The sequence below is a fragment of the Castanea sativa genome, chromosome 1 (genome assembly GCF_040712315.1).
Source record: "Castanea sativa cultivar Marrone di Chiusa Pesio chromosome 1, ASM4071231v1".
In the NCBI taxonomy this organism is placed as follows: Eukaryota; Viridiplantae; Streptophyta; class Magnoliopsida; order Fagales; family Fagaceae; genus Castanea; species Castanea sativa.
In genome coordinates, this window is record NC_134013.1 from 53,679,870 (window position 1) to 53,691,331 (window position 11,462).

Consider the following 11,462-nt stretch of genomic DNA (forward strand, 5'->3'; position numbering starts at 1 on the left):
ATTTAATGTCAAAGGCTTCCAAAATGGTTCCCCACTTAGCCACCTTGCCAGTGTAATCGGCACTGCGTAACACTGACTTGAGAGGCAGTTGGGTCAGAACCATCACAGTGTGAGACTGAAAATAGTAAGGAAGCTTCCACGTGGCATGAACTACGGCCAGCAGTGCTTTCTCCAAAAGTAGATAGCGCACCTCGGCCTCATTCAAAGACTTACTGATGTAGTATACCGGCCTCTGCATCCCACCCTCGTCCTTTATGAGGACCAGGCTAACTGCGTGAATGGCCACTGCCAGATACGCAAACAGGACTTCGTCCACTTCGGGCCGAGACAAAATGGGTGGCCGAGAAAGATATTGCTTAAGTTGTTGGAAGGCTAACATGCAGTCCTTGGTCCATTGAAACTCTTTCCATTTATTCAACAATTGGAAGAAAGGACGGCATCGGTCGGCTGACCGAGAGATAAATCTGTTGAGTGCGGCGATCATTCCGGTCAACTTCTGGACCTCTTTTGGGTTCGGAGGCGGCTGTAAGTCCTGAATAGCTTTGACCTGCGCTGGGTTTACCTCTATACCTCTATGAGTAATCATATAACCCAAGAACTTTCCAGAACCCACACCAAAAGAGCATTTTGAGGCGTTAAGGCGCAACTTGTGCTTCCTAAGCACCTGGAAGGTGTCAGCCAAATCTTTAACGTGCAAAGGTATTGTTTTACTTTTCACCACCATATCATCTACGTATACCTCAATGGTCTTCCCAAGTTGTAGTTCAAACATTCTGGTCATCATTCTTTGATAGGTAGCTCCAGCGTTCTTCAACCCAAACGGCATGACCTTATAGTGATAGTTCCTCGTTGGAGTAATGAAAGCAGTATTTTCTTGATCCTCCAATGCTAATGGAATCTGGTGGTAACCCTGGAAGGCATCTAGAAAACTCATCTGAGGATGTCCGACAGTGGCGTCTACCAGCTGATCAATACGTGGCATTGGGAATGAATCCTTGGGGCAGGCCTTGTTCAAATCGGTGAAGTCCACACATACCCTCCACATTCCATTCTTCTTTTTGATCACAACCGTATGTGCCAACCATTCAGGGTAGAAAACTTCCTTAATAGCCCCACTTCGAGTCCGAGCACTTCCTCTTGATAATGCCTCGGAGTGTTCCTTAGAGGAACGCCGAGGTGGCTGCCTTCTCGGAACAAAGGCGGGGTTGACATTTAGATGATGACAAATGAAACTTGGGTCTACGCCCAGAGCCTCGTAAGGATCCCACGCAAAAACATCAATGTTGTCTTTCAGAAATTCCAACAAAATCATATTCTCCTGATGTGGCAAACATATGCCCATTTGAAAGAATCTTTCAGGGTCATCCGTTATCAAAAATTTCTCCAAACCCTCACATAGGGCTTCCTCTCCTGTCACCGCATCGGGCGCATCTGGAGCTGTTAATTGCTATAAGTCTTTGATGATCAAAGCCGTGGACTCCGCTTCTGTCTGATGCAGCACTGCAGCTGATATGCATTGCCTGGCCACCGATTGGCTACCGAAGATCTCTTCAACATATTCCCCCGAGGGGAATTTAACCTTAACATGCAAGGTAGAAAAGACAGCACCCAAAGTGTGCAGCCATGGCCTAGCAAGGATGGCTGTGTATGGGGAATACGCGTCAACCACAATGAAATCCACCTCAACCGTTTCTGAACCAAATTGAACGGGCAAGCGAATCTGTCCCTTCGGTACAACAGCTTTACCTTCAAAGCTTATAAGTGGCGAGTCATAAGGAGTAAGATCCTCCAGCTTCAACCTTAACCCTTTGAATAAATCAGGGTACATGATATCTGCGCCGCTGCCCTGATTAATCATCACCCTATTTACGTCATAATTCCCTATCCTAAGAGTGACCACAAGAGCATCGTCATAGGGTTGGATGGTACCAACCTTATCCTCCTCTGAAAATCCCAAGGCGGGTAAATTCACCTTCAACCTCTTCGGCCTGCGGCCTGCAGCCTACCTCTTCAACTTGAGGATGCGAAACTACCATCACCCTGGTGGGACATGAGCCGGTCCTGCCAAGTGCAGCAAAGATAACATTAATTGTTCCCAATGCCGGCCGAGATTGATTATTCTTCTGATTATTTGAGCCGAACTGACTGCCCTGCCCATTAGGTTGATAAAGGTGTTGCTTCAGTTTTCCTTCACTGACAAGCTGCTCCAAGTGGTTCCAAAGGGTCCGACAGTTCTCGGTAGTGTGGCCCACGTCCTGATGGTACTGACAAAAGAGATTCTGATTCCTCTTCGCAGGGTCCCCCGCCATCTTACTAGGCCACCTGAAGAAGGGCTCCTTACCAACTTTCTCCAGTAGTTGGTGTGCTGGTTCTCGGAACACAGTATTTACGGTCTGAGGTGCTGCCGAGCCGGACTGCCCGGTGTAATCTCTTCTTGGCTTGTTGTTGTGATATCTGTCCAACCTGAAATCCTTCCTCTCCTACGGGATAACCTTCTCCTTACCCTTTCCTTGCTGCTGGTCTTCCTCTACCCTTTTGTATTCATTAATATGATCCATGAGGCGACGTACGCTGCGGATGGGCTTTTTGGTCAAGGACTTCCTCAAGTCGTGATTAGTAGGAAGGCCTACCTTAAAGGTATTGAGTGTCACCTCATCAAAATCACCATCTATCTTGTTAAACATCTCCCAGTATCGGTCGAAGTATGCTTTCAACGTCTTTCCTTCCCTCATGGCCATAGATAACAGTGAGTCCAATGGTCGAGGCACTCTGCTACATGTGATAAACCGCGACGCAAATGCTCTAGTAAGCTCCCCAAACGAACCTACAGACCCCGATTTAAGGCCATTAAACCACCTCATAGCAACAGGTCCCAAGCTAGAGGGGAAAACTTTACACATCAGGGTCTCATTATGAGAATGCACTGCCATCCTCTGGTTAAAGTGACTCACATGCTCCACTGGATCAGTCCGGCCATTGTAGATGGTGAAGGTAGGCTGGGTAAACCTCCTGGGGAGCCTCCCTTTCTCAATCCTCCGTGAGAATGGCGATTTAGAGAGTTGGTGCAACGCCCGACTCATAGCATCGTTCCCCAAGCCCCTGGAAGGGAGCTTCTTGTACCTGCGAGCTGGTGGGTCGTCCTCTTCACAAGAGGACGTTGCGCTGGGGGGCGACCATGACCTTGAGCTGTAGCTACTTCCCCAGACCTCCACTGAAGAAGGATTAGATGAGTACGGTGAATGCTTGCGTCTGACGTGGCGCAGTTTCCTTTTCAAATGATTAATCTCCTTCTGCATGGCTTTAGCACCATCCTCGTGGGTGGTGCTGCCTCCGCCATAAGTATGGCTCGCTCTAGGGTATTCCGTATGAACACTTCCCTCTCGATCCCTCCGATGCTCAAGACGTTCGAAAAGATCCTCAGGTTGTGATCCTTGAGACTCTGCATGGTGTGAGCCTAGGCCTGCCATAGTATCTCAGCTCCTTCAAGACTAGATTCCCCACAGACGGTGCCAATTGTAAGTGCACAATTGCACCTGGACCTAAAGACAACTATGGGCTCAGGCCCAATGAGTCTTAAACAATAAAATTTGTAGAGTGTGGGTATGAAATCTAGTTTAGAAATACTGGAAACTTGATAACAGGCTAAGGTGTGACGATACTTGCAAATAGTAGATGATTATTGCAAAGGAACCTCCTCGGACATAAGCCGAGGACCACTTTTATATTATTTCTCTTTCTTTCTTAAAGGTTACAATTCTTAATTTCTTTCTTGGTCACTCATCGATCCCCACTTCTTTGGCCTTCACTCCCCTTAAATACTTCTTCCCTTGGTGCTTTATCCACGTGTTGCTTAAATCTTCCTCCTCTCGATGCTTCTTCTCTTAGTGCTTTAAATAGTAACCAGAAGTTTCAGTTCTATTGTTCAGGGGTCACTTCCCCATTAATGCGGTCAGGGAGGTAGGTGCAGGGTCTTTAATGTGGAGGTGGCAGCCTTTGTCTAAGATATTTCTCTAAAACCGGTGCATCTAGAGGGTTCAGGGATCCCCCCTTTTAACCAACAGTCTTTCCGAAACTCTGCCTTGATCTTTATAGTAAATCTCCGAGTTCTATCCGGTCTATCCGAGGAGAAATTCATTCTCGGATGTATCCTCGAATTCTCGGCGTATGGGCCGATTTGCAGTACTGACAGGCTTTTAATTAAGAACATATTGGCCCTCCTTGTTAGAGCCCAAAGGCCCAAATGCCTGCTCGGGTCCTTTTACTCCCCACATACAGTATGTCAGGTAAAGCAAAAACTAAAAGTAAAGTCATAGTATAGGCTTAAAAGAATATAAAAGCATGTGGTTTTTTTTGCTTGAAAGACCCTAATATATTGTTAAGTTGCTCAAATTAGGGACCAAAATTTAATTTTAATGGCATAAAAAAAAATTCAAGGTGTTTCCAAATTTTTTTTAAAGGTAGATAAATATAATATTTTAAATTATTATGTATATTTTTTTTTTCGGTCAGGGTGGTCTTGGGACCACCCTGGCCATAAGGTGGCACTGCCCCTAGAGACCTTAATATGGAGAGATACCGCCTTTTGGAATCAGGGCCGGCTCAAGGTATTGTGGGCCAAGACGACAACTTTAAGTGAGGTCTATTCTTATACTTTGAATATTAATAAAATATTTATTTAATTTTTGGTTTTTTTTTTCATTTAAAATCTATTTTTTTTTTAGAAAAAAATTACAAATTAAAAACAAACTCATCGCATTACTCAATGACTATACAGCTAAAATAAGCACTATTTATTGAATGAAGTAACCAAATGCTAAAAAATTATGATTGAAAAGTTTAATAAAGTTATATATTTGATATTTCTAAATAGAATTTGAGTATAATTTATTTACTAGTGTAAGATTAATGAGTTCTTTTAATATTTATGTGTGAGAGATTAAATGATTGACCCATTCAATGAAAATATTTTTCTTTAACTGGTTTTTCTTGTATAAAAAAACAACTACTTTCTATTTATTGGTGAATATTTAAGGCTTAATTAATACTTCTATTGGTACAAGAATATCTCTATTGGTAAAATTTAGGGGCCATTTTTCATTGGGGGCCTTAGGCGGTTGCCTATTTGGCTCACCCATTGAGCCGACATTGTCTAAAATAGGGGGCAAGACTCTTGGAGAGAATCATGGGGATAGCACATGGGCAAGACTCAAGAGCAACCTCGATATAAGCACTAGTTCACCTCCATTCGAAGGTCTGGGTAAAAACCCTAGAAACTCTACCATTTTCTTCTCATTTCTATTCCCTGTGAGTTTTGACTTAAGTATTGAAAAAGCTAAGACCGACACCCCATCAATGCTCTCTGATTAAGTGTTTACATTTTAATGGTCTTCTAAAACTTGTGTTCGGACCAATGGTCCACTAAATTTCTTCCATCATTAATTATTATTATTATTATAATATAATTGGTTTGCAGTAACTTTGCATGCAAAATTAGTGCCTCAAGCTACTTTTGTGCACGACAAAAGTTTTGTAACTAATTAATACTTCATATTGTTTCCAATGGAGACATCTAAGACTCAAATCCTTAGGGATGGAACCAGGATTCGAATCTGCGGGGCAAAGCTTAAAACAATTTTTTTTATATTTTATTTTATGGAAATAAAAACTAACATCTATTTCATATTTAACAAAATACTACATATAAAATAAGTGTTTTTTAAACATTTTAACATATTTATCAAAATAGAACTCAACGCTATTTCAGAAGAGATCCAAATATATATATATATATATATATATATATATATATATATATATATATATATATTTAAGGGCAATTTTTTTTTTCAAATTACATATGTACACCAACTTTTTTTTTTTTTTAATTGGGAGGCTATTAGGACCAAAATTTAAAAAACTCAATAAAATCTAAAAAACTTTTGAATGTTATGTGTATATATATTTAAAATCTTTTTTTTGGGGGGGGGGGGGCAATGGCCCCCCTGCCTAAGCGTGGGTCCGTCCCTGCAAATCCTAATGGCCTCAACTATTGATTTTTTTATAATAAAATAAAAAATAAAGAAGAAGATAATTATGTGCACACATTGAATTTATTTTCATGATTAATCTTTCCTTTCTCGGATTTAGTTTTCGTCCTCGATTTGGCTTAAATGAAATAATATTAAAAATCTTGCAGTACCAAACTGTTTAAAGAACTTAAAAGATGAAGGGTTTAAGATTTTAAGTTTGGACAAAGGTTAACCATAGGTCAAATTATGATAAAGTAATAATTATTTTAATAATTAATTAACATGAAAATAAATAAAAATAAAGATGTAAAAATTAGCAATCTTGACTAAAATTATATTTAAATAACCATTTGTATATTTTGCATTTCCATTCGTTTGTCATGTACCTATCAATTTATGCAATTGGATCAGACCCCTTTTACCATGATTCATGGGCATTTAGTAGGTGTGTTTCTACAATGGTTAAGCAAGTTCAGAATTTACACACACGCCAGCTATGCGGCATGGTGTAACTCCAAGCCATAAGGCTTGGGAATGATAATAGCTTTGGGGAGGGAGGGAGTAGGGTAGATTAGGTAAATTTCTAATTTTAGATCAAAAAGAAAAAAAAAAAAAAGGAGCAAGTTTATAATTTAATTCAAGCAACATACTTTGGATTTGCAACATATTGCATTCGATCTTTTTTTTTTTTTTTTTTTTTTTAATAATATTACACAACAAAGTTTGTACTAAAGGTTTACAGATAACTTCAAATCTTGACTCTGATGATTTGGGTAAGAAAATTGGGACATTATGCCATTCCTTGCAAAATATTCAGTTTCTTGTTTTTGTTTATTATTTGTAATTATATAAGAGTGGATAACCAATACATAAGCATACCCTTATAGGGTTGAGGACCCTCAGGATTAGTGTTACTTCTAATTAATTGGCTGACTTTGTATATTTTATTTGGTTTGACTTGATTGCCATCTTAAAAAAAATAATTATAAAATGTATTATATTTGGAACTGGCTTAGATCTAGTGCACAGGAGCATTGACCTAATCTTTACCCATTTGCTTTTATGTTATGATATGATTTTTGAATATCTTTCCTTGTGTGTTTTTCATTTAATGTATAAGTGCATGGTTAGAATTGGGAATTAGGGATCCACCTTAATATTTTTCTTATCTAACAATGACCTAATAACACTAGTGGAGATTGATCCATTCGATCAAGTGGGTTTGGATGCCTAATTCCTTCCTAAGTTCGATCCTTAACTCCAAACTTTGGTTTGTTTAAGTTGGACATCTATGATGGGTCAAAGTTGGATGTGATGACTCATTTCTCCATCCCATCCTAACCTTTAAGTTAGTAGTTTATTTCACAGCTCTTGTTTAGGATGAGTCTGCATCAAGTAACACTTCAGAAAAAATTTATTTGACAAACGTGATGACTTACACAGTGCCACAACTTGGGGCGTTCACACTTACAATCATTGATCTCTTCGCTAAATTTAGGTAAGATCATAATTTTGACAATCTTATCTTTCCTTTTTCTAACCCCCAACATAATTGCTTGGCTCCTGCAAGGTAAACTCACACGTGTCAACAGCTGAAACATACCCATCCACGTGGGATTGAAAATTATTGGCTTCAAAAAAAAAAAAAACTACTAACTAACTCCTCCGGTTAAAGCTCAACGGCGGAGATAAAACCTTTCAAACACAGGTGTACATTGTCAGCCATTGGATCCCTAAAAGTCATAAAACCACACCAAATGACTACAACACCCATCTGAAGTCATAAGCATCACTCTGAACACTCCATAGTAAAGTCGTAAATAACTCATAGCAAGGGGGGGTACTCCTGGAATTTCGAACTCATGTTCGAATTCTGGCGGGCTTGGCAAATGTAACAAACACATGAGCCTTTCAACTAACTAAACTGCCACTTTTGTTGAAAACCAAAACACCCAAAGACTCAATCTTTCTCTCTGTCTCTCTCTCTCTCTGTTTTTTTTTTTTTTTTGGGTGGGTTTTTCTTTTGTGAAAGAAACTCAAGAATCAAATTCTTGGATGAGAAAGAAGCATTAAGGCTTTGGAAACTAGTACTAGTACTAGTACTGGTAGTATTAAGCATGTCAATCCCAATTCTTGAGGCCTGCAAGAAGAGGAAGCGAAGGCCGCAGCTTTATGGGTTTCACACGTTTGGAGACCCCGGTTGTCCCATCGATCCAAGAGGCGCCTTTCGTGACAATATCCGGCTGTTTCTTCAACAATGCGCTGAACTTGATGACAACAATGTCCAAAGCATGCCAGCTTGGTGTACTCTCCTTGTGCATGAGACCAAAAGCTTCATTGTCCCTCTGTACACCATTGAAGAGGATGTCAAGTACTCTCCGAGACCCTACTGTGATCACTGCAGATGTGCAGGTTTGGCTCTTGATTTTTTGTCCTAATTTTGATTGTTTCTTCATTTCCTGAAATGGGTTTGCTGTAATTTTTCATTTGGGGGTTTTGATTTTTGGGAATTGGGTTTGGATATTTGTTAGGAATCTTTGGTTTATTGAGTGTCTGTTCTATTTCTGACTTGGATTTGCTGTCCTTTATGTTGGAAGATTTAATCATTTGGTATTGCTGTGACACATGTCATAATAATTGTAGTAGGAACTGTGGTTTGTGAATGGTTTTTTTGGTTTTTTTTTTTTTTTTAGGTTGGAGTAATCATTTTGTATCCAAAAGAAAGTATCATTTGATAATCCCAGTAGATAGCGAATGGAATAAGCCCTTGGCTGATCATGTCATTGATCTTCAGACCCATCTATTGCATGGTTTGATTCACTGCAACGGGTTTGGTCATTTGCTCTGCATCAATGGAATTGAAGGGGGTTCTAAGTATCTATGTGGCAGAGAAATCATGGATTTGTGGGATCGGATTTGTAAAAATCTACGAACCCGGTAACCAAAATTCCATACAAAGTTGTTGGTTTTTCTGTTTTTGATTTATGAAAACTCTAAATTTAGGGGGGGTCTTCTTTCTTTTGCAGGAAAATCACAGTTGAGGATGTGTCAAAGAAAAGGTCAATGGATCTTAGATTGCTCTATGGGGTTGCTTATGGACATTCTTGGTTTGGTAGATGGGGTTATAGATTTTGCCGTGGAAGCTTCGGAGTGGCAGAGCACAATTACAATAAAGCTATTGAAATTCTTACCTCATTGGAACTTGACAAAATCATCCTAGACTTTAGTAACACAGACCAATACAAAGAAATCAAGCAAATAATTCGTCATTGCAGAGATATGAGTGAAACCCAGCTGGTGACAATCAGAGATCTTCTAAGGTTTATGCTAACTGTCAAGTGCTCTCGTGCTCCTTTGAAATTAAACAGTGATACTGCTGCTCTATCTTCCATATCCAGAGCTTCAAGCAGAATTACTCTCCGAAACAAGCCTTTTGCAAAGGAAAAACCACAGAATTATAAAAGGTTCTCGACTGCAATTGCTAATATGGATAGCAGATGGCCTGCAAGAAGACTAGAATTTGCGGCAGAAGTGATTGTAGATGCATTGAAAGAGAAGAAAGCAGAAAACTATTGTCATAGTGGAATGACCCGGCAAGATCTTAGAGATGCAGCACGGCTTCACATCGGTGACACAGGTTTGCTGGATTATGTGCTAAAATCAATGAATAATGTAATTGTTGGTAGTCATGTTGTGTGTCGTACAGTTAACCCAACAACTCGGATTTTGGAATATTCAATCCATGAGCTTGGTCATGGAGTTAAGGTTTCTGAACCAGCGGCAGAAAATTTTCCAAAGCCCCTTCCAGCACCAGCTCTAGTGCCAGGGAATGATGTTTATAGTGATGTGGTTTATCTGTATAAAAATGTACTTTTGGATTATCCAGGATCGCATTTGGTGGAATTGGCAACTCAGGCAGTTCTAGACAGTAAACATTTTGTGAAGGAGTGGCCATTCATTGATGAAGAGGAGCAGTTATTGACATTCGTTTGCCGACTGATGCCAAGTTTGTGTGATATAGGAACTGAATTGAAGGAGTTACCATCAGGAGAGATTGTAGTAGTTCCACTGCATGCAACAGTTGGAGAGTTAAAGCTAGCGGTGGAGTGTGCACTGAGGGACACTTACTGTATTACTGAAGGATTTGAGGTGATGGAGATTGAAGACCTGGAGGAGTTGGAGGATAATGAAGTGCTTTTTGGGGTAGTTGAGTCTGGTGTGGAACTACATGTGAGAGGAAGCGGGATAGACGTCGAGAATCGATTGAGTTACCAAGGTGGGGCTGACAATTGGATGGTGAGATGCGAATGTGGGGCTCAAGATGATGATGGAGAAAGGATGGTGGCATGTGACATTTGTGAGGTGTGGCAACACACTCGCTGCTGTGGCATTGAGGATACTGAGACTGTTCCACCGCTGTTTGTTTGCTCAGGGTGCTGTGTGTCACTTGTACCACAAAAAGCTGAATCTTGCTGTAGTTTCGAGTGTTCTAGTGCTTTGCTGATGCCTAAAGAGACTTATGGACTGGAGCTCGGGTATTAAATTGGTGTTGGAATGCTACTGTAATTTGTGTTGGTAATGACTAACGTGTTGGTGGACTTGGGCATTAAGACTGGTTTTGGAATGCTAGTGCAATCTTTGAGTATTAGTTAAGGACTAAAATGTTCTGGTGGAGCTTGGGAATTGAGATTGGGCTCGAAACACTACAATGATCTGTGAGTGCAGGGTAGGAACTAAAATGTGTTCTGTTGAATACCATTCTGGTAATTCATTGCTATTGCTTATGCCAGTTTTGTTTGTTGTTATCATGACTAGTAGAGATAACTGCAATACTGATGTTCACTTCTTTTTTACCACTAAAGTAGTATAAGTAGAAAATTCTTTTAACACCGATCAAATTTTGTCTGCTCTCTCTCTCTATCTCTTGTTTCCTTATTATCTGGTCCTACCTCAAATTATATTGTGATGTTTGCATTATATTATATACTTCTGGATTTTGTTATTAGTTTTCTAAAAACAGAAGGGATTACTGCGTTGGGAATTTGGCATAGAGCAAGCTTAAAATTTGAACTTATTTTGGTCTCTGGAATGACTGGGCTATTTGTGAAGACATACATGTCAGAATAAATTAGTTGAGAGAAAACAGTAGGGTAGAAGTGTAGAACTTAATTTTTTAAATTCAAATCAGCTTATAGTCCCTTTCATTTATGATCCAAATTAATCTAAATATGTTTAGTTCTATATACTTTTTGGGTAAGGCCTAATACCTAAGCATTTTGCAGGCAAAGCCAATCTAATTCTATTCATACTCATCTGACAACTGCGGCTGCTCAGCTGGTCAATAGATCTGTTGCCTGCCTTTGTTTTGTTTTTTTTTTCAATCTTTCTTTAATGATCTTCAACCCTTAATTTTATTTTTATTTTAATAAAAAA

The 11,462-nt window shown here is 39.7% G+C and overlaps 1 protein-coding gene across 1 annotated transcript; it reads left to right on the forward strand.

The window, feature by feature from the left end:
- Window positions 1-8,146: 8,146 nt before the first annotated feature.
- On the forward strand, window positions 8,147-10,852 carry LOC142625250 (PHD finger protein MALE MEIOCYTE DEATH 1). The gene is made up of 3 exons (XM_075798939.1): window positions 8,147-8,441; window positions 8,723-8,966; window positions 9,056-10,852. Exons 1-3 carry the CDS (start codon window positions 8,147-8,149, stop codon window positions 10,569-10,571), a joined length of 2,055 nt encoding a protein of 684 aa, XP_075655054.1. The 3' UTR covers window positions 10,572-10,852.
- The last annotated feature ends 610 nt before the right edge of the window (window positions 10,853-11,462 follow it).

Bases quoted from the DNA above. Each gene is read 5' to 3' on its own strand.
- LOC142625250 (XM_075798939.1), top strand. From the start codon at position 8,147: ATGTCAATCCCAATTCTTGAGGCCTGCAAGAAGAGGAAGCGAAGGCCG. The intron at 8,442-8,722 runs GTTTGGCTCTTG...TTTTTTTTTTAG, and splicing joins TGATCACTGCAGATGTGCAG to GTTGGAGTAATCATTTTGTA. The intron at 8,967-9,055 runs GTAACCAAAATT...TTTCTTTTGCAG, and splicing joins TGTAAAAATCTACGAACCCG to GAAAATCACAGTTGAGGATG.